The 25,904-nt window shown below is 46.4% G+C and overlaps 1 protein-coding gene across 1 annotated transcript; it reads left to right on the top strand.

The window, feature by feature from the left end:
- The first annotated feature begins 20,016 nt into the window (after positions 1–20,016).
- LOC129039334 (protein PBMUCL2-like) lies at positions 20,017–22,650 on the top strand. Its single transcript, XM_063666915.1, has 2 exons — positions 20,017–20,107; positions 21,840–22,650. Exons 1-2 carry the CDS (start codon positions 20,017–20,019, stop codon positions 22,298–22,300), a joined length of 552 nt encoding a protein of 183 aa, XP_063522985.1. The 3' UTR covers positions 22,301–22,650.
- Positions 22,651–25,904: the final 3,254 nt, after the last annotated feature.

Here is a 25,904-nt window from a genome sequence, read left to right on the forward strand (position 1 = left end):
ACCATGTCTGCTTTGTCCACGTCCCTACTGAGCAAGCACTAGAGCAGCTGGAAAAAGAGATTGACTGACGTCCTCAGAATGGATCACTTGGTCAACCTGATCATGGAAGATTTCCTCTGTAGTGAATGCCCATTGGTGAACAGTCACATGGGACACACATACTCTCACCATCTGTGCCCTTCCCAAGAGACTCATCCACCTTCCTCTTTCCTGGACTTCCTTGTCATCAATTCACCATATCTTTCCACACCCCGAGTTATCTAGCCAAACTGTTAGCCACTGCCTGTTGTTCAGGGTTAACTGTAACTCTGGTCATCTCTTTGCCCAGGCAAAGTAAACAAAGCCGATGCATTCTTTACAATTCGGATCACTGGGAGGATTTTCCTTCCCCACTGTCCTGCAGGGCTGCCCTGAGTGGGGCAGTAATGCTGCAGCAGCCTGTTCTCTGTGGTGTTAGAATAGCATGCAGAACCACCCACACACCAGAGGAAACCAAATCTTTCCTTTCTCAGTCAACTAGACATAGGAAGCCCTTCATGTGACTGTGATTATGGAGAGAGAGGTTAGGAATGTAGCTGGAGATGCCACTGGAGTTACAGCTGCCTACTCATGCCTCTTACTTGTGCCTTGAGGAACGAACTCAGCCAAATTCACAGGCACCACTTCCACTGAAGAAGGTGAGCACTGCTAAGTATGCCCAGTCTAGTGTGGTGGTGCAGACAACACCCAGTTCATAAAGGGAAGCTCATGTTTCATGAACTCTCACATGCTGGGGACCCAAGATCAAGTCAGATGCTAGGATGTGGAAGAGGGCTTGCTTTTGTTCCAAAGCTCTGGGGACCTGTGCCGTGGCTCTTCTGCTAGCTACCCGGTGTCTCCACACAGCTTTTTGATGTACCACAGACATGTTAGGCAACATTGGATCTATTCAGCAATGTCTCAAGCAGCCTTATGGCCTTGCTGGTTCCCACTTGAAAGTGGGGAAATATGCATGGATGGAGCCTAGAGATGAACTTGGAGTAAGATGTTACTTATGTTCTTTTTTTTTTTTTTTTGAGACGGAGTCTTGCTCCGTCGCCCAGGCTGGAATAGTGGCGCGATCTTGGCTCACTGCAACCTCCACCTCCTGCCTCCCGGGTTCAAGCGATTCTCCTGTCTCAGCCTCTCGAGTAGGTGGGACTACAGGCGCCTGCCACTATGCCTGGCTAATTTTCGTATCTTTAGTAGAGCCAGGTTTTCACCTTGTTTGTCTGGCTGGTCTCAAACTCCTGAGCTCAAGTAATCCACCTGCCTCGGCCCCACAAAGTGCTAGGATTACAGGCATGAACCACTGTGTCCGGCCACGTCATTTATGTTCTAACCCCTGTAAGCTCCACCCTGACTTGTAGATCGCAATGATGTCTTGTATATTACCCTAAAGGTTTGGGTGTTTTCATTTCCCCATTGCACTGTCACGATGATAAATGGCTGAGATTCCTTTTGAAAGCTAGGAGGAAGATTCGTGGCACATCCTTGTGGTGGTGGTGGATCTTGCTGCCTTCCCTTCATTTCTAGGTCTGTGAACAGGTTCGGGCCTGGGAATTAGGTGAGAGTCTGTGGCAACTCAAGTCAGTTCAACCACCTGGATGTTTTCACTTATATAGATCAAGTAAGATTTTAGTGGTTAATTGATTAATGATTAATCAGCCATGGCCAAAGATCCCTGATTACAGCTCTGGTCATGATGCCCACATCGATAATCATGCCTGTCTTGTCTCTGGAGGGAAAGCCCTACCACCCACCTACTGTTTCCTGAAGATTCCACCATGCCCACTGAAATCAGGAAGCTCATTTCAATGGTCAGATCATCCACCATTGCATTTAGCAGAGAGCTGCTACAGAGCTTTTCAACGACGCTGGTCCTCTCCCTTCTAATGCCTTGATGAAGACAGTTTCAATGGAACCTTCTGGGGAGGATGTAATGAAGGAGTGGGTGAGCAAGTTGCACATATTAAATCCATTCCAACATAACTCTCTTCCTAAGTCTTTTGATTTTTTTCTTCTGAATATACTAATGAAATACTGGGATCTCAACTTTATTTAGTGTAGGCCACCAGTAAGTCCACATTTCAAGCAACCGAGAGAACTATTAGGGCAACTCACACCTACTTGAGCTAATGTTTTGAATCTAAAACATGTGATAAGTTCACCCATGTATTTGTTTTCTATCAGTGATAACTTACTACAAATGCAGCAGCTTAAACCAACACCCATTTATCAGACCACAGTTCTATGAGGCGGGTCTGGGGCCAGCATGACTGGCTCCTTTACTCAGTCTCACAGGTTAAAATGAAGGTGTTAGTTCAGCTGCATCCTCATCTGGAGGCTGGCATCTCTCTCAAGCTCACGTGGTTGTGGCAGAGTCCAGTTTCTTGTGTTTAGAGCTGAGGCCCCTGTTTCCTTGCTCACTGTCATCTGCGGTTGCTCTCAGCCCCTAGATCTGACTCGATGCATGGAGCTGGAGGCCACGAGGGGCATTGTAATAGGGCCTGTGGTAGGCAGAATAACAGCCCCTCAAAACATCCATGTTTTAATTCCCAGAACCTGGAAATATGTTACTTTAGATGGCAAAAGGGACTTTGCATGCATGATCTCATTAAGGATCTTGTAATGGGGAGATTATCCTGGATTATCTGTGTGGGCCCAATGTGATCACAAAGGTCCTTATAAGAGGGAGATGAGAGGCCAGGCGCGGTGGCTCACGCCTGTAATCCCAGCACTTAGGGAGGCCAAGGTGGGTAGATCACGAGGTCAGGAGTTTGAGACCAGCCTGGTCAAGATGATGAAACCCCGTCTCTACTAAAAATACAAAATTTAGCCAGGTGTAGTGGTGGGCGCCTGTAATCCCAGCCACTCAGGGGGCTGAGGCAGGAAAATGGCTTGAACCCAGGAGGTGGAGGTTGCAGTGAGCTGAGATCGCGCCACTGCACTCTAGCCTGGGTGACAGGGCAAGACTCCATCTCAAAAAAAAAAAAAAAGAGGGAGACAGGAATCAGAGTCAGAGAGATTTGAAGATGCTGCGATGCAAGCTTTGAAGATGGAGGAAGGGGCCACAAACCAAGGAGTGCTGGCCTCTAGCGGTGGAAAAGGTGAGTAACAGATTCTCCTCTACAGCCTCCAGAAGGACCACAGCCCAGCTGACACCTTGACTTTAGCCCAGTAAAACCTGTTTTGAACTTCCGATCTCCAGAACTGCAAGAGAATACATTTGTGCTGTCTTCAGCCTGAATTTGTGGTAATTTGTCATGCAGCAATAAGAAACTAATACAGGGCCTGAGGAAAATCTGTGTCCCCTTGCCAAGGGAGTGCTGTGAGGGCATCACTACAGGGTCTTCAGGCCAGAGAAAGTGACTTCCTCACAGAGGGGAGGAGGGGCTACTTCTGCTGGCAAGGAAAGCTCTGTGGGATTTGGAGGTTCAAAGTTTTTCAGACTCATCAAAATCTACCCAGGTGTCTCCACCCCAATTCTGGGCTTCCGTTTAACAAATATTCCAAATGTCACACACGAGACTGGCAAAGATATAAATGCAAGTTGAATATAATTCTCCAATCTGCAGAATCAAACTGTAGGTCTGGTTTTTTCATACATAGTCCCTATGGCTTTGAGAGATAAGCATGTCTTTTAGAATATTCAGAGAAAGCTCTGTGTTCGCTGGCAATGCCTTGACTGAGGATGCAGCAGAGGGGTCATTTTTTTCTGTAATCTCCCAGTGCAGCCACCGACAGTCCCAGCAGTCCACACTCCCAGCTTCACGATCTGTCACAGCAACCACCTGGGCTCCTGGCCCTTCCCTTCAACAATTACTTTATTCCAGGCACCACCACAGGTGATAACTGAAGTCATTTTTTCTCTTTTGCTTTGTAAAATGGAATACAAAGACTCCATTTTATACTAGCATGAGGTCGCCCCTGCCCTCAAGCCTAATGGGTCAGGGAACCAATCCCAGATTCCCACCTTTGAACGCCAATTTTCTGAAACCTCTTGTTATACCAAATACTGTAACAGTCAGAGTTCACTTATGAAAACAGAAACCACTTTGGACATTTCAAGCATAAAAGGATTTAGTACAAGAAGTAGGTGCTTATAAAACCACTCGAAAAGGTGGAGGAGTGAAAGGATGACAGCCAATAGCTTTCAGGTTCACTGCCACCAAGAGCAGAGGTCTGCTGTCACCAGAGGCAGGGACGTGCAGGCAATTGTTGAGGCTCCTCCACTCCTCCACAGCCCCACAGTGTGCCAGAGGCAGGGAAATACGGAGACCACCGCAAAATCCCCCCCCCCCCGCCAGGAAGCCATGCATGCATGCAGCCATTACTGCCACAGAACTGAGTCTCATGAGAGTTCGTTTCACTGGAGGAAGGTAAGATGTGCCTGGAGCCTCCTGGCAAGGGGGCCTGGAAAAGGTAGTTCCCAGGATCGAGGTCCCTGCCATCCAGGGGAGAGAGTGGAAAGACGTTAAATGTGCTAAGCGCACATTAAGCTTGGCAGTCTGGAGAGCTGCAGTGGAACTGGAGATCAGAGATGAAAACTAGAAAGAGAAAGCAGACGACCTGTCTAGACGTCTGAAAGCAATCTGAATTAGGACATGCTAAAATTAAAGGACAGGGCAGAGAGAATCTGGAGTTCAGGCAATTCCTAAATAGGACTCCTCCTTTCTTTTTTTTTCTTTTTTTTCTAGGTTAGACTAATACAACTCCAAAATTACTCTGTGTCTCTGTAATTTTTCTGTTTGTATGCAACTGTTTGCATCCTAACATTTCTAATACTGAGGTAAATTAAGCTCTCATTCTCTAAACAAGACAGAAGTTCTAAGCTCTTAGCCTGTGCATCCTGTCCCTTCACGGTTGTCAGAACTGACCCTCAAAACATGTATCAAAATACAAACTCTTTCAGTCAGCTTTGCCTGGAGAACTGCTTCTAACTTACTCATTCTAATGGAATGTCCCTTCTGATAAATATTGCACCTGTTGTATTTTAAACTTAACCTGGCTGAACCTTTGCTGCTTCTGTGTAAGCTCCAGAATTTCTCTGGAGGAGGGGTTTAGGTACATGCAATATTTTCAAGGGGGCAGCTGGGACCAATGTTTGTAATTGATACCTTCTTTTTATAGTGATTAAGAACATGGCAGGCCGGGCATAGTGGCTCACGCCTGTAATCCCAGCACTTTGAGAGGCCAAGGCAGGTGGATCACCTGAGGTCAGGAGTTCAAGACCAGCCTGACCAACAAAGTGAAACCCCATCTCTACTAAAAATACAAAAATTAGCCGGGCGTGGCGGCATGCACTTGTAATCCCAGCTACTCAGGAGGCTGAGACAGGAGAATAGCTTGAACCTGGGCGGCAGAGGTTGTAGTGAGCCGAGATCATGCCACTGCACTCCAGCCTGGGTGATGGAGCGAGACTCTGTCTCAAAAAAAAAAAAAAAGAACGTGGCACAGGAGTCAGACTGCCTGAGTATGAATCCTGATTCTGCCACTTGTTAGCTTTACAAGTCTGGGCAAGATGAACTGAGGCATCTTAAATTTGTAAAACGGGGATTGTGGCACCTAAGCATAGAGTAATATAAATACTAAATAAACTAATATCTGTAAAACACTTTGAATAATGTCTAGCACATGGAATACTCAATAAAAGCTAACTATTATTAGGTATCATTAGATTGTTCATTTGTGGATATCTTACAAAGAAGGGAAGGAAATACTTTTTAGGGGTCTTTTGTAAAAGCTGTATTTGTATAGCAACCATATTGTTTCAAATTAGGTTTTATGTATATTCAGGTGGCTTTGAAGGGGGCAGATGGAGATTGGAGGAGGTAGGGCAAATCCCTTTTTAGCCCCTCCAAGTGCTGCTGTCCTTTCCCAAAGATGTTGTATCAGGGCCATTTAAACATTTTTGTACATATAAGTAATTAAGATCATATTGTTAGAACATACCCCAATATATTTTCCCCTTTAGATAATTTGACGTTTTTCCTCTGCAACTTTTCCAATTTCAAACTTAGCCAAAAGCTGGAAGGAAATGATTTGATGCTTAAGAAGTCCCCTGGTGGCTAGGTGTGGTGGCTCACACCTGTAATCCCAGCACTTTGGGAGGCTGAGGCAGGAGGATTACTTGAGCCCAGGAGTTCGAGACCAGCATGAACAACATAGTGAAAACCCAGCTCTACAAAAAAAATACAAAAATTAGCCAAGCGTGGTGACACATGCCTATAGTCCCAGCTACTTGAGAGGCTGAGGTAAGAGGATCACTTGAGCCTGGGAGGTTGCAGTGAGTCAAGATTGTGCCACTGCACTCCAGCCTGGGCAACAGAGCAAGACCCTGTCTCAAAAAAACAGAAAACAGGCCGGGCACGGTGGCTCACGCCTGTAATCCCAGCACTTTGGGAGGCTGAGGCTGGTGGATCACAAGGTCAGGAGATCGAGACCATCCTGGCTAACACAGTGAAACCCCGTCTCTACTAAAAATACAAAATAATTAGCCAGGCGTGGTGGTGGGCGCCTATAGTCCCAGCTACGCGGGAGGCTGAGGCAGGAGAATGGCGTGAACTTGGGAAGCGGAGCTTGCTGTGAGCTGAGATCGTGCCACTGCACTCCAGCCTGGGTGACAGAGCGAGACTCAGTCTCAAACAAACAAACAAACAAACAAACAAAAAAACAGAAAACAGAAAGACTCTCATGGAGTCTAGCCCCAGGTTGTTTTCATGACCTGCGAATGAAGGAACTGGAAGCCAATTACCCCGTTCCCATCTTTGTTTTCTGCTGCTCCTTCAGTTGTCTTTGGGCTCTCTCTATTGGCCTCAGCCAGAGTTGAAGCAAGCTTGGACTGTAAGCTCTCAGTCCCCAGGCAAACTGACAGTGTCCAAAGGGTAGGTACTTCCTTGATCATCTGGCTTGTCTGGCACACAGTACTGATAAGAAGACCTAGCTGAAGCTCCCCAGTGGAAAAGCTTCTATAAATTCTTCAAAAACAAAAGGGGAGCGCCTCCATCAAGGAGGATTAGAAGCAGGAGCATTCCTCTCCAGTGCCATCACTCTCCTTAGGTCCCCTGCAGTGTGTGTGCTGGTAAATGTTTAACAACGCACTTCTCATGGTGCAAATGCACCCGCCAGGGCTGACTGCATGTGACCAGCGTGAATCACTGTGTATAAAATGGGAAGCGATGGGTGGCACACCATTCCATACCATTCCCACCAGGCAGATGTGGTAGGCGTACGTAACTCTGTGCGCAGAGATAATAGTAAAATGTAGTAAAGCAATTAGAAAGTAATGAGTTTGGAACATTTTTACCTTTGTTTTAAATATAATTTAGTTCACTGTAAGTTAATACACGTTAATTTTTAATGATGGCTGTGTTGCCAAAAATCCTGAAAATTCAGCAATGAGCTCTAGCACACAGGTATGCACTGACCCAGTACACCATTGGTTTTATCTCCTCAACAGCTCACACTGCCCCTTCAACTCTCCCACCCCCAGCTCCCACGCTGCAGAGACCCCAGAGTCTATTTCCCTCCCCCGGGTCTCTCTTCCCCACCTCATTCAAGGTATGCTTTGCAGGCTTACTACTTACTCAGCAGTGCCCAGAGGTCCAGTCTCCAGTGCCTATTCACAGGGATCTCACTTCCTGTGTCCTACCTGCTAAGCTCTGTTTGCAGGGGCTTCCTTCTCACACCCCTGCTCCTGCCCAGCTATCCTGGGTTCTCAGGACTTCTTGTCCAGGAAAGGAGGCCTCCAGCTAGAGCAGGTTTTCTGCCCCATCCCTGCCTCAGAGGGTGGAGCCCCTCCACTTTGACAGCCTTGATCCCCTTGAACTATTCCACTTCCCACTCCTCCCCAGGCCCTTCCTAATGGGACTAAGTCATCCTCCATCCTTATCTACCTTCTGGCTGCTCTACCCTCCTCTCTAAGCTTGGGAATTCTGCCTGCCACTGCTCACAACTGGAAGAACAACAGCCTACACGTCCAGGCCTTGCTCAGCCCAGATGATGCTTTAAAGGCCTTCTTCTTCCTTCTTCTTCTTCTTCTTCTTCTTTTTTTTTTTGAGATGGAGTCTCACTCTGTTGCCCAGGCTGGAGTGCAATGGCGTGGTCTCAGCTCACTGCAACCTCTGCCCCCCGGGCTCAAGTGATTCTCCCGCCTCAGCCTCCCAAGCAACTGGGACTACAGGCATGTGCCACCACACCCAGGTAATTTTTGTATTTTTAGTAGTGACGGGGCTTCACTATGTTGGCCAGGCTGATCTCGAACTCCTGACCTCGTAATCTGCCTATCTTGGCCTCCCAAAGTTCTGGGATTACAGGCATGAGCCACTGTACCCTCCCTAAAGGCCTTCTTTGAAAGAGAAAAAGAAGAGGTGGCATTCTGTGAAGGAACATCAAGGACCAGACATCCAGCCTCCCCTGCAGCCCAGGTCCCCCTAGCGGGGCTTCTCTTCAGATTGAGGACCTATTCTTTGGAGATCCGAATTCCTAGTAGTCCAGCCCTCACATCTCCACCTTGAGACTCCACCCTCAAGATTCTCATTTTCTGCCTTTCCCTTCTAAGGCTTAATCCCATCGGGACTAAGGGAGTAGCCCTCCCTTCCAGGCCCACACAGGCAGACTATCTCAAAAGGAAGAGAAAACCATTTTTCCTTGCATGCTGGCTGTTTCACTTCCTTCTACTTTTAGGAAATGGTGAGTGATTTTGTTTAAAAGAGAATAATCTTGGAGTTTGAGTAGAGTTTGGGGAAAGTGTTGACAACTTCTGGGACACACACTCTGTCCTTGTTGCCCCCATTCTCATCAAGGGAGGAAGGATGATTATTTTGCTTCTTTCTCTCCAATGCAACCCAGCATCTGTCCTCCGTTCTGTTCTCAGTGGCAACTCTTCTGCCCAGAAGATGGACCTATTTCCTCTACAATACATCATTCCCAGATATAGGCGCATTAGAGTTGGAAGGGAACTTGAATTAGTGTCTGACCACCCATAGTAGGCAGGAATCTATTTCCAGCGTCTCTGACAGCAGTTATCTAGCCTCTAATTAAACACTTCATGAGACATTGCTGTTCCACACTCACACAGATTTAATTCTCTCTAGAATCTGCCCCAGCATAGCTTTGACTCCTGTGTTTCATGCCCCTGAACATCACAAAACTAGTCTATTCCCTCTCCATAAGCCAGCTTTTCATCTCAACTTCTCTCTTAGTTTCTCTCTTGGCTCTGACCCTAACCTAAGGCATCGACACACAGTTTTGGGATTCTTCCCTCAAATCTAAATTGGCAATGCTTATGGTTAGTCCAGACAACACCAAGGCAAGAACACAGGTGGAGGGTGAAGGGCAGCACCTACATCCAGGGAGAGAAAAGGGCCATCGATGAGGAGAGGGTCTGTAGAGATCTGGGAGGCCTAGCGCTTAGTTGTTAATGGGATGGAAAATCAGAACAGGGTAGAAAATAGGCATGACAGGGAAAGAAGCTCAGTCTCACCTTAACTCTAACTGAACCAACAAGGAAGCTGAGCCCCTTCCCCTGAATCCCAGAAGATCTTATTTCTTCAAGCTACATGTGACTGATTCTTTACTAGTCCACGTGTCAAGACCATCTGGAGTCCCTTAAACTAGTGGCTCCCAAACTTTTTTTTTTTTTTTTGAGACAGAGTCTTGTTCCATCACCCAGGCTGGAGTGCAGTGGCATGCTCTTAGCTCATTGCAACCTCCACCTTCCAGGCTCAAGCGATTCTCGTGCCTCAACCTCCAGAGTAGCTGGGATTACAGGCGTGCACCACCATGCTTGGCTAATTTTTTTGTATTTGTAGTAGAGATGGGGTTTCACCATGTTGTCCAGGCTGGTTGAGACTCCTGGCCTCAAGTGATCCTCCTGCCTTGGCCTCCCAAAGTGCTGGGATTACAGGTGTGAGCCACTGTGCCCAGCCCCAAACTTTTGTGTTCAGAAGAATTACCCGATGTAGTAAAAATGCACATCATGGTCCCCTCCCAAACTGATTCCCCTTGATTATCTGATCTGCCCCCTAGAAGAAGGGCACAATACTGTTTGGAGAGGAGCTTGATGGGCCTTCAACTTTTCTCTTACATTCTTTAGTCGGAGAGTATCATGAATAGTTGAAAGAATAACACCATACCCTGTAAACCCTGGTCTTGTAACTCCCCCATACCTGGGATGTGGAATAGTGCATGGGTTAAGGGCTTTAGGGGCTGGCTCTGGGATCAGACTGCCTTGATTTAAATCCTTGTTCCACTGCCTACTAACTGTCTGACCTGGAACTAGCTGCTTAACTTCTCTAAACCTCAATTTACCTATCTATAAAATGGGGGTAATATTAGTTTATATCTCAAGGAGGTATTGTAAAGATTTTAGTACTAATTTATATGTGGCACTTAGCACAGTGCCTGGAATATAGTAAGCATTCTTAAATGACAACCATTATTATTATCACTAGTATTACTCATAGTAGCCGTAGCGGTGAACAAAACCAAATTTCCAATGGAGCCAACCAGCCACCCTTTCTTAATCAGCTGTAACTTCCAGTGAAATCACCACGATCGTCCCACCTAGATCAACCCCACCTTCCAGTGGAATCACCACTGTGACCACCCCTCCGGGATCAACCACACCATCCAGCGGAATCACCGTGACCACTGCCCCAGACCAATCACACCTTCTAGTGGAATCACCATGACCACCCCTCCAGGATCAACCACATTATCCAGCAGAATCACTGTGACCACGCCCCCTGGACCAACCACACCTCCCAGTGGAATCACTACAACCCCCCTGCCCTGGGTCCACTATATCTTGCAGTGGAACTAACACAACAACCGCAACCTCCAGTGTCACCAGCACAAGTGCAGCCCCTCCAGGGAATGAGGGAAGGTCTAATGGACCCCTGAGGCTGTGGGAAGTCATCCTAGTCACTCTGGCCTTGGTTGCAATGGCTGTGATTCTCTTCACAGGGCTCTTTTATTTCATGAGTGCCTGATGTGTAGGAAATCCTTTTTCTGAGGGAGGGAGTGCAGGGAACTGAGGAGGGAAGCAGGGTAGAGAGAGTAGGGTCATTGTGTGGCTAATAGAGAATGAGAAATCAGGAGAGGGACAAAGCAAGACAGAGACAGCAGGTGAGAACCAGCAAGAGAGAGGGCTAGAAAAGCTGGTACGTGTTCAGAGGAAATTGATGAGGAGAGAAGGGGCCAAAGGAAGTACTGAGGCCAGGGAGGCCGGGTGGGGAGTGGGGACATGTGGTATGGGAGAGCACTGCAAGAGGGCCATAACTCTGAACAATCCATCCTTTTGTTTTCTAGAGAAACTCTCTGTGCCTAAGAAACCTCTTCACCAAAGATCTTCACATCCCAAACCTTGGTCCATGCCCTCAAGCATATCATGGAGTCCAAGATGGGTCAAGTGAGACTGAAACGGATTTTAGAGACCAGTGTTCTCCCGCAGGCATGGAGCTGATGAGGAGACATAGTGTCCCTAAAGGCAGGCACTTCACCGTCCTCAGGGTGGGGAGGACCAGGGGTCTCGGTTTTCCTCACTTGCCCCCAGGGCTGCTCCTCCCAGCTCTGCTCCAGCCCCTGACACTCCTACCTTCTGTTTAGTTCTCCCAGACCTGAAACAGGAGGCTATCGCTGGGGCTGAATGATTAAATAAGTTCATCTGCTCTATATGACAGCCGACTGTGGGTGTATGCTTGTATATTGCTGTGAAGAGAGGTTTCCTATATCATGAGGACACTCTTTCGCTGTGTACTCCCAGTTCTCAAATCCTAGCATGAAATCCAGAGACCTCACATCTGTCCCATTTTCTTCCCCACTCCTTCCCTACTCCCCGAGGCCTCTGGGTTGATGGAAGAATGGAGTCAGGAGAGATGGGAGAAGGCATGTGCTGGTCTTTACAGACGTGTGTTGCATGGCAGGAAAACAGCCTCTGTGTGAGCCTAGAACATGAACTGGAGGAAAGTCATCCTGTCTTCATGTTGTGAGGTAGGAAAGAGCTTGCTATTGAGGCCACTCTTAGACGTGGCCACTTTTCCTGGCCACTCACGTCTGCTCTGGGCTGCAGGTATGAGTTGCCACCTTTCTCTCCTGTGGGCTCCCAGCCCACTGTCCTGGGCAGGGAGAATGTGCTCCCAGTTTTTGCAAGGGCAGGACTGGCTTGCCCTGCTACGGTCTAGATGCTCGGCAGCTCCCGCAAAACCAAGCCTCGGATGGCACACATGCGAGTGTCAGCACCATGCTCAGACCTGGTCCCGCCCAGGCTTCTGGTGCAACTTGCTCTCGCACACGCACCCTACTGATTCTTCCTCCCTGTGAATCACTCGCCTCTGCTTTATCAACTTCACCCTGTGCTGAGTCTCTTCAGCTTCTGGGATTCTCCTGGGTCTTTGGGAGAGCCTTAACAGGACCAAGCTGTTTCTCTAAGAACATTTTACAATATGATGAACAAAACTGTTTTTAGGCTGGGTGCGGTGGCTCATGATGCCTGTAATCGTAGCATTTTGGGAGGCTGAGGGGGGCAGATCACCTGAGGTCAGGAGTTCAAGACCAGCCCTGCCAACATGGCAAAATCCCATCTCTACTAAAAATACAAACATTAACCAGGTATGGTGGCACATGCCTGTAGTTTCAGCTACTCGGGAAGCTGAGGTGGGAGGATTGCTTGAACCTGGAAGTGGAGGTTGCAGTGAGCCGAGATTGTGCTACTGCACTCTATCCTGGGCAACAGAGAAAGACTGTCTCCAAAACAACACAAACAAAAAACACAACAACAACAACAAAATCTATTTTTAACAGATGCAAGAGAGTACAATTTATTTGCATGAAATTCAACAATAGGCAAAACTAATCTATGGTGGCAGAGATCAGATCTCCTATAAGGGTGAGGGTTTTTAGGAAGGGGGCACTTTCTGGGTGATAGGAATGTTTTCTATATCAACTGGTCTGTTGGTTACACAGGTAAATACATTTGTCAAAACTCAGCTAACAGCTGGGCCTGGTGGCTGACGCTTGTAATTCCAGCACTTTGGGAGGGTGAGGTGAAAGGATTGCTTCAGCCCAAGAGTTTGAGACCAGCCTGGGCAACATGGCAAGACCTCATCTCTACAAAAAATACAAATATTAGTCGGGTATAGTAATGCACACCTGTAGTTCTAGCTACTTGGGAGGCTGAGGCGGGAGGATTGCTTGAGCCCAGGAGGTCGAGGCTGCAGTGAGCCATGATGGTGCCACTGCACTCCAATCCGGGCAACAGAGTGAGACCCTGTCTCAAAAAAACAAAACAAAACAAGAAAACTCCACTAACTGAATTCTTAAGACCTGTGCATTTCACTTTTTGTAAATTTTACCTCAATAGGAATAAAAAATGTATATTAGGGTTTTTTAATTTTTATTTTTATATTAGGGTTTTAAAATAATATCTTGAAGATATTTATCAGTGTATCCATTATCTCCTCTTCAGTTTTAAGAGCCCCCAGACCTTTTTCGTAAAATAATTATCACCTTTTGCACTAATTTTTTCATTCATTCATTCACCATATTTACTGGACACCGGCTTGGCATGAGGTCTCAAGGAGCTGGGGCAACTAGGATGACCCTGTAGGTCACAGTTGGGTGAGGGAGGCACATAAGTTACAGGCCAACGCATCAGGTAGTATGAATGGAAGCACCACAGGAGGAAACATCTAACTTGATGAGGGGAGGAGAGGCTGACTCACATAGAAGGTGACATTTGGATTTTGAGGAGTTAGAAGGCATTTATGAGGAGCAGAAGAGGAAATGCCAGGCAAGCAAACAGCTTGTGCAAGACCGGGCGTGGCACGGCCAGTAAAGGTCAGAAGACTTGTGGGGCTGGAGAGCACAGCAGAGGGAGCTGGGGCTGGGGGCTAATGTGTGGCTTTGAACGCCACCCCAAGGAGGCCAGATTTCATCCTTTAACAGCACAAAGCCCACAGATCACTTTAAGGTGTAGTGGGACACAATTTTTTCCCCAATAAGAACACTTCAATCAGCTGAGTGAGTAGAAAATAGAGGCTGGAAACCAGCAAAAAGTGTGTTGTAATGTCCCCGCAAACAAAGAAGCAAATAGACAAATCTAAGACCACAAAACATGGAAATGGGAATGAAGAAAAGAAGTGGAGGCTGGGCATGGTAGCTCATGCCTGTAATCCTAACACTTTGGGAGGCCAAGGTGGGAAAACTGCTTGAGCCCAGGAGTTGAGACCAGCCTGGGCAACAGAGTGAGGTCCTGTCTCTACAAAAAGTTAAAAAGATTAGCCAGGTGTGGTGGTGCACACCTGTAATCCCAGCTGAGGTGGGAGGATAACTTGAGCCCAGGGGGTCAAGCCTTCAGTGAGCTGTGATTGTGCCACTGCACTCCAGCCTGGGTAACAGAGTGAGACCCTGTCTCAAAAAAAAAACAAAAACAAAAACAAAAAAAAACAAAGGAGAAGAAATGTGGATTTCAAGAGATTTCTGCCTAGCACTTTTTTAAAAATCCCCAACTCCAGAATTTATGGTGACTTTTGTTAAAAGTCCTGTTTTAGGGAGGTCTTCATCTAACGAGCTCTAGGCAATTTTCTTAAAACTAATTCATCAAATGACTAATTCTTTGAATTTTTTAATTTTCTTTAAATCATATTCAATGTGATTCCCTCCTGCTGCAGGCTGGAGGCTGGGAGACAGAGGGAGACTGGGGAATGTCTTCTTGATTTATAGCGTGTTTTCTAGTTAAGAAAATACTCAAGATAAACATATTTGTTTATAACAATTTTCACATGAAAGACTTTATTCAAAAATATGCGCAAGAAAAAATTATTTATTCTTGACTCTGATGAATAATTGCAAATGTGATTCCTATGAATAATATATAAATTATATCCCAAACTATAAGGCTACAGACTATATGATTCCCTTCATATGACATTCTGAAAATGGCAGAATTATAGGGAAAGAAACAAGATCCATGTTGCCAGGGTTTGGGAGGTGGGAGAAGGGTTGGCTCTAAAGGAACAGCGTGGGAGGAGATTGAGGAGGATGAAGGGATTCAGTGTGCCGAATACGTGACTCTATCATTTATCAAAATCCATAGAACTGTACACTACAAAAAGTGATTTTTAGGGTATGGAAATTCAGCAAATCAACCAGGATGTGGAGGGAAAGATGGAAAGCAGACTCTGACAAATGACTTATGTAAGCACAGTGAAAGGGATGGAGAAGAAGGAGCTGGCCTAAGTAACTTTGAAAAACTGTTTTGAGTCAGGCATGGTGGCTCATGCCTGTAATCCTAGCACTTTGGGAGGCCAAGGCAGGAGCCTTGTTTGTGTCCAGCATCTTGAGATCAGCCTCAGCAACACAGCGAGAACCCCGCCTCTACAAAAAGTTAAAAAAATTAGCCGGGCATGATGGTGTGCCTGTAGTCCTAGCTGCTCAGGAGGCTAAGATGTGAGGATCGTTTGAGTCCAGGAGATCAAGGCTGCAGTGCCACTGCACCCTAGACTGGGTGACAGAGAAAGACCCTGTCTCAAATTTAAAAAAGAAAAAGAAAAGAAAAACTGTGTTTTGACCATAAAGCTAAAGACAAAAAAAAAAAAAAAATACAGAAACACTGTACTGTAGTTGGTAAACGTGTTTCTGGCAAGGGTATGAATTAGCAGTTCTGAAACCACTATTTGTTTATTACGGTTGAAAAAATAAGTAAAAAATATGTTTATAGACATTCGTAGCTATGTCAGAGAAAGGAGTTACAAATAAAGAAAAGGGAGAGACTAGAATGAACCCCATGTTGCTGGATTAAAGCTGGAGGTGTCAAAATGCACCCATGCTTGTGTTTAACACACAGGTTGAGCAATCCTCGTCTGAAAATCCAAAATGCCCCAAAATCCAAAACTTGCTGAGCACCAACATGACACCACAAGTCAACATACACAAACTTTGTTTCATGCACAAAATTATTTAAAATATTGCATAAAGTTACCTTCACGCTACATGTATAAGATATATATAAAACATAAACAAATTTCATGTTTAGACTTGGGTCTCATCCCCAAGATATCTCATTGTGTATATACAAATATTTCAAAATCCAAGAAATTGAAAATCCAACACACTTATGGTCTCAAGCATTTCAGATAAGGGATTCAATCTGTATATGCAGACAGATAATTGCAGAAATAAATACAGACCTGTGTTTATGCATGAGTTAGTATACATACATATGTTTCCTAGCTCTAACTTCCATGGGGGCAGGAAGCAGTGACACCCATTATGAATGAGCACACCTAGTACCCAAATATTGGTTTCTAAATATTATTCTCTAATACAAAGAGGAGCCAGAGCTCTGTGGAGAAATAGTTGATTCCAGGGCCTGGGTGGACAAAATAAAAAATGAGCATGAAGCATCTTCTAATACCAGAATGCAAGAAAGTGTTTTAAAAAGGGATGGAGAGGGCCGGGCGCAGTGGCTCATGCCTGTAATCCCAGCACTTTGGGAGGCCCAGGCAGGGGGATCACCTGAGGTTCGTGAGTTGGAGACCAGCCTGACCAACTTGGAGAAACCTCTCTCTACTAAAATAATACAGAATTAGTTGGGCATGGTGGCGCATGCCTGTAATCCCAGCTACTTGGGAGGCTGAGGCAGGAGAATCACTTGAACCCAGGAAGCAGAGGTTGCAGTGAGCCGAGATTTCACCATTGCGCTCCAGTCTAGGCAACAAGAGCGAAACTCTGTCTCACACACACAAAAAAAACAAAAAAACAAAATACCACAGATGGAAAGGCTGGGCACAGTGGCTTGAGCCTGTAATCCCAGCACTTTGGGAGGCCAAGGCAAGTGGATTGCTTGAGCCCAGGAGTTTAAGACCAGCCTGAGCAATATGACAAAACCTTGTCTCTACAAAAAAAAAAAAAAGTTAGCTGGGTGTGGTGGCACACACCTGTTATCCCAGCTACTTGGAAGGCTGTGGTGGGAGGATTAGTTGAGCTCAGGATACGGAGATTACAGTGAGCCAATATTGCACCACTGCACTCTAGCATGGGCAACAGAGTGAGACCCTGTCTCAAAAAACAAAACAAAATAACAATGGAGATATCAGCTGGGTGTGCTGGTGGATGCCTGTAGTCCTAGCTACTTGTAGGAGGCTGAGGCAGGAGGCTCCCTTGAGCCCAGGAGTTTGAGGCTGTATGATGATGCCACCGCAATTCAGCCTAGGAAACACAGTGAAGTCTTGTCTCCAAAATAAAACAAAACAAAAAAAGGATGGAGGATATTAAAACGGCACTGGAGCCCATCTGAAAGAGCTCCCAGTGGCCAAAGTTTGAGCAACAAAATAAATAGTGACAGTATTGGATCATAACTCACAGAACAAAATAAACATTTATGAGTCCATTCTGATATAAACAAATAGTTGAATAAATAAAATGGGGAGAGGGCACGACTTTTTCTTACAGAAGAATTTCAATTAATAAATGTAGAAGGAATCTAATCTATCACCATTAGGATTACACACCTGTAATCCCAGCTGCTCGGGAGGCTGAGGCAGGAGAATTACTTGAACCTGGGAGGTGAAGGTTGCTGTGGGCTGAGGTCGTGCCATTGCACTCCAGCCTGGGCAACAGGCTGAGTTGCCTAGACAGGGTGAGACTCTGTTTCAAAAAAAAAAAAAGTATTGTACCAACAATAACTTCTTAGCTTCTATAATTGTATATATAATTTCTCAGTTTCTATAATTGTACTATGTAAGATATTGACATGAGGAAAAGCTAGCGGAAAAATATATGGGAACTCTGTAACTATTTTTGTAATTCTCTGTAAGTCTAAAATTATCTCAAAATGAAGTTTTAAAAATTCTAAAACAAAGCCAAACCAAAAAAATTCTATTGACCTGTACATGAAAAAGGGTGAATTTTATCATATGCAAGAGGTATCTCTTGACTTAGAAATTCAGATATTTTCCTTACTATACTCTTTTGAAATCTATTCATTAGTTATACTAAATACATACAAATACTTTTGAGTGTGTTTAAATACTATGTTTGAAAATGTTGCTGGGCGATGTGGCTTACACCTGTAATCCCAGCACTTTGGGAGGCTGATGAGGGAGGATCTCTTGAGCTCAGGAGTTCGAGACCAGCCTGGGCAACATAGTGAGACCTTGTCTCTACTAAAAATAAAAAAAAAATCAGCTGGGCATGGTGGTGCGTGCATATAGTCCCAGCTACTCCGGAGGCTGAGGTGGAAGGATCACTTGAGCCTGGGAGATCGAGGCTGCAGTGAGCCGTGATAGCACCACTGCACTCCAACCTGGGCAATACAGCAAGACCCTGTCAAAAAGAAAGAAAGAAAGAAAGAGAGAGAGAAAGAGAAAGAAAGAAAGACAGACAGACAGACAGAAAGAAAGAAAGGAAGGAAGGAAGAAAGAAAGAAAGGAAAGAAAAGAGAAAATATGTAATACATTCAAATAATACTAGTAGTTAACATAGTCAATTACATTTGGTAAACTAGCCATTCATTAAATTGATTTTCGGGAAATCAGCTGCCTTCTAAGAGAGGAACAGTTCCCGGCCCACCTGCAATTTCACACTCCTCTTTTAGTTAGAAGGACACTGGGAAAGACAGAGGCCCCACAAATGGTGAGAGACATCTCTGAATGAAGATGGGAACCAACAATGATCTTCTAAAGAGTGGGTGAGGCAGGGATGAGGGTGAGAGAAGAAGGAAAAGATGTGGGTATTCTCATTCAGGCCTGACTCTCATTCAGGCCATCTGAAAAGATGTGGGTATTCTCATTCAGGTATTCTCATTAGTCCACAAGTGGACTAATTTTGTGCAGTGATATGGCTTGGCTGTGTCCCCACCCAAATCTCAACTTGAATTGTAGCTCCCACAATTCTCCTCATGTTATGGGAGGGACCCAGGGGGAGGTAATTGAATCATGGGCGCCAATCTTTCTCTTGCCATTCTCATGACTGTGAATAAGTCTCATGAGATCTGATGGGTTTATCAGGGGTTTCCTCTTTTGCTTCTTTCTCATTTTCTCTTGCCGCCACCGTGTAAGAGTGCCTTTTGTCTCCCTCCATGATTCTGAGGCCTCCCCAGCCATGTGGAACTGTAAGTCCAATTAAACCTCTTTTTCTTCCCAGTCTTGGGTATGTCTTTATCAGCAGCGTGAAAACAGACTAATACATGCAGTAATTGAGAAAGCTCACTGGGGTGAGGTCACTCGAGTAGGGGGAGCAAGGAGAGAGATCCGTGGGCTGGAGAGAAGCCAAGGAAGAGGATTTGGGTGGATGATTGAGCAAAGAGCGAGGTTTTAAGAGAGAGAGAGATTGGGTGTTTATAGCCCCCTCATGAGTGTTCCTCTCCTGTTGGAGGACCTTCTCTTGGTCCTTACCAAATGTCCTCTACCCTCTGACACCCAGCTCTCCTCTTGCCAAGCATCATGCCCCCGGCAGGCCTGGCCTACGCCCTCTTTGGTCATCCTGACTTTACTGTGGCCACCTGTGGGAAGGAAAGCCGAGGCCCTCCCTGAGCACCGAAACACCGAGTGGAGGATGGTTTTCAACTAGGCTCCCCATCAGAAAGCAGTGCACTCACGCTGACAGGCTTGATCCCCTGTGGCTGCTTGACTCTGGGCTCTGGTCCAAAGCTGAGAGCCCCCCTTTCCCTCGTGACAGCCTCTTCTGCCCTGCCCGGCCACTCCTTTGAGTGACAGGGGGTAATTGAGAAGCTGCTCCTCCCTCCAGGAAGGAAGACCCGGAGCTCTGGCTTCCCTCGGCAAAGCACATATAAACCCACAGCCACTGTGGGTGGAAGGAGAAGGGCAGGGTGGAAAAAGTTTGAGAGAAGGAGGGAGGAAAAAGTGTCCTGACTAGCACCGTGTGGATTCTCTTGAGATGAGAAGAAAATGCCCGGCTACGTCCCCCTTCTGCTGCTCCTGCTTCTCCTGAGGTGTTCAGAATGGGGTGGGGGAGTTAATTTTGGTGAGAAGGATGCAAAAGTCCCCAGGACCTGGAGAGATGGAGTCAGGGTCCCTGGAGAAGGATCCTCTTGGGACTCAGACAGGGCCAGTCCTGAGCGAAGGTACGGAATAGGTGAGTGAACCTTGGGAACTCCGGACCCTGCTATCTACCCTCAGTCACCTGCCACAGGGAAGCAGGGACCCCAGCGTCTTTCTCATATCCCCTTTTAAGGAAATGCTCTGCTTTTGATTTTGTGCATTTTATTTAAGTTTCTTTGTTTCAACTTTCCTTGAGAAATGAAAGATTTGGTACTCCTGTAATCCTAGCGCTTTGGGAGGCTGAGAAGGAGTGGGATCCCTTGAGCCCAGGAGTTTGAGACAAGCCTGGGTGACATGTTGAGACACCATCTCTACAAAAACCAAAAAAATCAGCCAGGCGTGGTAGCCCATGCCTGTAGTCTAATCTACTCGGGAGGCTGAGATGGGAGGATCACTTGAGGCCAGGAGGTCAAGGCTGCATTGAGCCATGATTGTGCTACTGAACTCTAGCCTGAATCACAGAACAAGACCCTGTGTCCAAAAAAAAAGAAAGAAAAAGAGAAAGAAAAGAAAGAAACGATCAGGTGCAGTGGCTCATGCCTGTAATCTTAGCACTTTGGGAGGCTGAGGCAGGTGGGTCATCTGAGGTCAGGTGTTTGAGACCAGCCTGGCCAGCATGGTGAAACCCAGTCTCTAATAAAAATACAAGAATTAGCCGGGTCTGGTGGCATGCACCTGTAATCCCAACTACTTGAGAAGCTGAGGCAGGAGAATCGCTTGAACCCGGGAAGTGGAGGTTGCAGTGAGTAGAGATCGCGCTATTGCACTCCAGCCTGGATGACAGAGGGAGACTCCATCTCAAGAAAAAAAAAAAGGGAGAGAGAGACAGAGGGGAAGGAAGGAAGGAACAAAGGAAGGAAGGAAGGAAGGCTTGAACCCTATTAGAAAAATGTGGAGCATCAGCAGTACGGAGGGATGACTAGATTTGGGCAGAGTCCCAAAAGTTCAAAATTTATGCCATGTAAGCCACATGTATTCCTAAGAATAAATACTCCCAAGTCCTGAAGGCTGCCTGTGGCAGTGAGGGCTGGAGACAAAGAGGACTCATCTCTTATTTGTACTTGTACCTGACTCAGTGTTGCCCTCAGTCCAACTAGATCACACCCACACCCCTCATGACTCCTCCCCTAAACCTGCCCCCATACCACCTTGAATCTTCCCTGCCTCCAAGCCTACCACGTTAGCCCCAGATCTGACCCAGAAGCTGTCTCATTCTTTTTTTTTTTTTTCTTTTTTGAGATGGAGCGCCTGGACAGCTGTCTCATTTTAAATCATACACCAAGCATGACCTGAGTGTAATCTATCTCTAACATGAATCACAGCTTCTGCCTCATTGGTTTCCCAGAACTCTAGGCACAACTGGATGAGAGGAGACACCTATGAACATGGAGCCAGAATACCCCAATTGCTGAAACACCAGTTCAGAGAGGAGTGAGCTCGAGAAAGAGTCAGGTTTAGTGTCCCATGGAAAGAAACAAGACCTGGAAAAGACAGAGTCAAAGCTGGGTGAGCAGGCCTTCGAAGGGCGTGGCTCAGCAAAGATAATCCATATTGTAGTGCAAGAGGATTCTTTGTGGAATATATTTTACCGGAATTAAACCAAAAATGCCAAATGATCCCTAACTCAAATAAATCTCACCACATTACCTGGGGAGATGTGTCATTTGGATGTGAGGATAGTTATGAAAATACTGAGCAGAGCAGATGAGGATAGACCATCAACAATTCATATTAAATAAGATTACTTTTTAGTAGGACTAAGCCAAAGCATTTCCACTAAGCACCCAGAGACCAGCCCTAAAGACTCAAGAATAAGAGAAAATGACGTAACTGCAGGTGGAAGGACCACTGAGGATCACATCACAGGAGACCCAGGGACCACCGAGGACTCTGTCACTGCAGACCCAGGGACCACTGAGGACAACGTGACTGCGGACCCAGGGACCACCGAGGGCTCTGTCACTGCAGACCCAGGGACCACCAAGGACTATGTGACTGCACACCCAGGGACCACCAAGGATTCCGTCACTGCAGACCCAGGGACCACCAAGGACTCCATCACTGCAGACCCAGGGACCACCAAACACTCCATCACTGCAGACACAGGGACCACTGAGAACTTTGTCACTGCAGACCCAGGGACCACCAAGGACTATGTCACTGTAGACCCAGGGATCACTGAGGACTCCATCACTGCAGACCCAGGGACCACCTAGGACTCCGTCACTGCAGACCCAAGGACCACTGAGGACTCCATCACTGCAGACCCAGGGACCACCTAGGACTCCGTCACTGCAGACCCAAGGACCACTGAGGACTCCATCACTGCAGACCCAGGGACCACCAAACACTCCATCACTGCAGACCCGGGGACCACCGAGGACTCTGTCACTGCAGACCCAGGGACCACAGAAGATGAAACCACTAAACATGGTGACACTCACCTTCTGTGAACTACTTCAGTCACAGCAGTGAAACCCACCAGGCTCCTGACACCATGAGAATTATCCTCATATCCCTGGCTGCAACCATAGTCACTGTTGTGCTCTTTGTTGGATTGGGCTTCATTGTGGTGAGTATTCGGTCTGGGAATATTCAGGGCATCAGGGGAATGAGGCCAGCTGAGGATAAGTGGTGGGCATGGAGAGCTGAGGTACAGAGGCCCAAGAAATCGTCAGGCGTGAGGAAGCCTACATAGAGAGAGCTCTGCAAAGACTCCCGGAAAGACAGAGGTGGAGAGAAGGGAAAAGAGCACCTGGCACAAAAGATGCAGAAAGCATTGGGGACAGAGGAAGCTGTGAGAGACAGGAAGGAGAGAAAGGGAAGAGAGGCTGAGAATGAGAAACATAAGAACACAAACATGGTAAGACACAGCGGGAGTCAGGGCAAAGCATGAACTGTTAGGTACAGATGGATGTAAAAGAGGAAATTTTCCTAAGAAGACAAGGAACTGGTGACCAGAGGAGTGGATGAATTAGAAACATTCTGGATGGTCCACTCATATTGGAAATTACATATTCTGGTGTTAATTACTACCTACTCTAAAGTTCTGCAGAAGATTTTTTTTAAAACCAAAATTGAGTGGGTTTTTATGAGCCACCACTACTCTATACCAAAGAGACAGTTTGTACCAGCTCTCAAAGAGGAGCTCTGGGTATTTTTCTGTCTCTGAGGGTCCCTGTTGTTTCTATAAGAGGAGACAAAAGAATTCCATCCCAGCCCTGCGTGTTTCATCTCACCAAACTCGCAGCTGGAATCATCCCAAAAGCAGCAGCAGGGGAATTCCCACAGGGAGTGGCCCAAACCCTCCAGAGATGGGGCCAATTGGGATTCCAAAGAAAGAAGCCCAGATGTCAGGGTGATCAATTCAAAGCATTTATTAGGGGAACTTACAGAGGACTGCAGCAATCCTCCCTGCCGACAGGGAGGGAAAAGGGATGTTCTGCCTAGGCATGTCTGTAGCAAGGGGGTCAGGGTATGGAGTTTATATGAGGGTTTAGGGAATTTGACTCAGGGCTGGAGCCAGTTTCTTTCAGTGTTTTGGGCAACAATCTAGATACCTTTATTAGTGCCTGGGAGTGTTCAAGGCCCTGGTTTGAGTTCAAACCTGCTGGGGAAAACCTGCAGCTGGCTGGGTCACAGAACGGTCCAGGCAATCTGTGATTTTTGGTCAGTCTGATCAGAAAGAAAAGGAGGTGATCTGGGGGACCCCACATTGTGGCTTCCTCTCACTGACATTTGATCTAAAACCAAAGCCTTCTGCTTCTGGCCTGCTGCTTGAGGGGGAAGGGCTGGTCCTTTTTGGCCATCTTGACCTAAGGATTAAGTGCACGTTGAAATTTTAACAAGTGGCGGCTTGCAGGATTAGCCAACTCAGGCAGGTCATTAAAGCCTCGTTAATTCTTGCGGTCATTGATGCCATTGTGCACTGACCCCTGCTCCAAGATGCAAATCCACAGCTTTGGATCAGTTTGTAAGTGTGAGTAAAGCCGAAAGTAATGCATGATACAGTTGAGGTGTTCACATTTAATTCTGCTAAAATGACACCATGAAACTAGAGCATTCTGAAGGATGCTGACAAGAGGAAAATGGAATGAAAGCGTCCATATGTACCTGACTCATGCATGAGTCACGTTCACTATTCACCAGTAGAGGGAGGACCTTCTGGACTTCACTGTTGTCATAAACAATTGGATTTCTGATCATGTGGATCACCATGAAAAGGCGGACACTCTTGCTCTAGAACGAAAGTGCTTTCCTTCCTCCAAACCAGGCATTGGCCCAGAGAGGTCACTAGCGTTAGCACCGTCTTAATTTCGTGTAGAGACTAAAAACAAGAGATGGCTCAACAGGCTCAGGGTGTGGGAAGTAAGAGGAAAGTCTGTGCTCCCAAACTTGCTAAATTTTTGACTTTTAAACCTTTAACTCAAAAAGTTTTAAAAATAAGAACTATATTACCATTCCTCCCAAGTTCCATTTGTCAAAATGCTTTTTTCTTTAAATTTTAATGGTTTAAATTTTTTTTTTTTTAAAAAAAGGCTTTTTTTGGCGGGGTGTGGTGGCTCACGCCTGTAATCCCAGCACTTTGGGAGGCCGAGGTGGGTGGATCACGAGGTCAGGACTTTAAGGCCAGCCTGGCCAATATGGTGAAACCCCATCTCTACTAAAACTACAAAAAAATTAGCCAGCCGTGGTGGTGGGCACATGTAATCCCAGCTACTCAAGAGACTGAGGCAGAGAATCGCTTGAACCCGGGAGGCAGAGGTTGCAGTGAGCTGAGATCGTACGATTGCACTCCAGTGTGGGCAACAGAGCGAGACTCCACCTAAAAAAAAAAAAAAAAAAAAAAGGCTTTTTTTTTCCCTCTAAATGTCGTCCACATTTTTGGAAAGTATTGATCTCTAGTAGTCAGTGTCAGGATCTGAAGAAAACAGTGACATCTAGCAGACTTCCAGAGCCAGGGAAACAGGCTGGGCAGAAGTGATAAATTACAAACCACCAGGGTTAAGAGAAGAACAGGGTCTTAAAACCAAACCATTTTCGTCTTTCCTAGAAAGAGTGTTTCCTGCCTCCATTAAATCCATCCACCAGGGTTATTTATCATCCCCATGTCACGGACTAGAGTACACCATAAAGAGGACCCCAGCAGTGACTACAGTTGGTTCTAGAAAAAGCAGACCCCTCGTCCGCCTCTGCAGGACTATGCAGCGTGATGTGTATCCTCAGGCCTCCACTCCTCTGCCCCAGTCTGGAGCCCTGGGACCACCACATGAGGAAGGCAGCTGGCCCCTGGAATAAGCATTTGGAGGACACTCAGAAGGATGCCCATCTGCTCTTAGTGTCTCCTAATTCTGCCTGGCCTTGGTTACTTCCTCTGGACAATCACCTTTACCTATCTACTAGGTTTTGAGGAATTACACACAGCTCAGGTATAAGAGATATTCAGTAAGTCTGATCAAATCAATAAAGCAAATTTCATCTGTTTTTGTCTGGGACATATCTCTACATTCATTCATTTAACAAAAAAAAAAAAATTTTTTTTTTTTGAGACAGAGTTTTGCTCTTTTGCCCAGACTGGAGTGAAGTGGTGCGATCTCAGCTCACTGCAACCTCTGCCCCCCGGGTTCAAGCGATTCTCCTGTCTCAGCCTCCCTAGTAGCTGGGATTACAGGCACATGCCACCACGCCTGGCTAATTTTTGTATTTATAGTAGAGACAAGGGTTTCACCATGTTGGCCAGGCTGGTCCCGAACTCTTGACCTCAGGTGATCCACCCGCCTTGGCCTCCCAAATTGCTAGGATTACAGGCGTGAGCCAGCG

This window comes from Pongo pygmaeus, chromosome 5 (assembly GCF_028885625.2).
Source record: "Pongo pygmaeus isolate AG05252 chromosome 5, NHGRI_mPonPyg2-v2.0_pri, whole genome shotgun sequence".
Taxonomy (NCBI): domain Eukaryota; kingdom Metazoa; phylum Chordata; class Mammalia; order Primates; family Hominidae; genus Pongo; species Pongo pygmaeus.

Excerpts from the sequence above, each read along its gene's own strand:
- LOC129039334 (XM_063666915.1), top strand. The coding sequence starts at position 20,017 with ATGCAAAAGTCCCCAGGACCTGGAGAGATGGAGTCAGGGTCCCTGGAG. Across the intron at positions 20,108-21,839 it reads AGGGCCAGTCCTGAGCGAAG|GACTAAGCCAAAGCATTTCC; the intron begins GTACGGAATAGG and ends ACTTTTTAGTAG.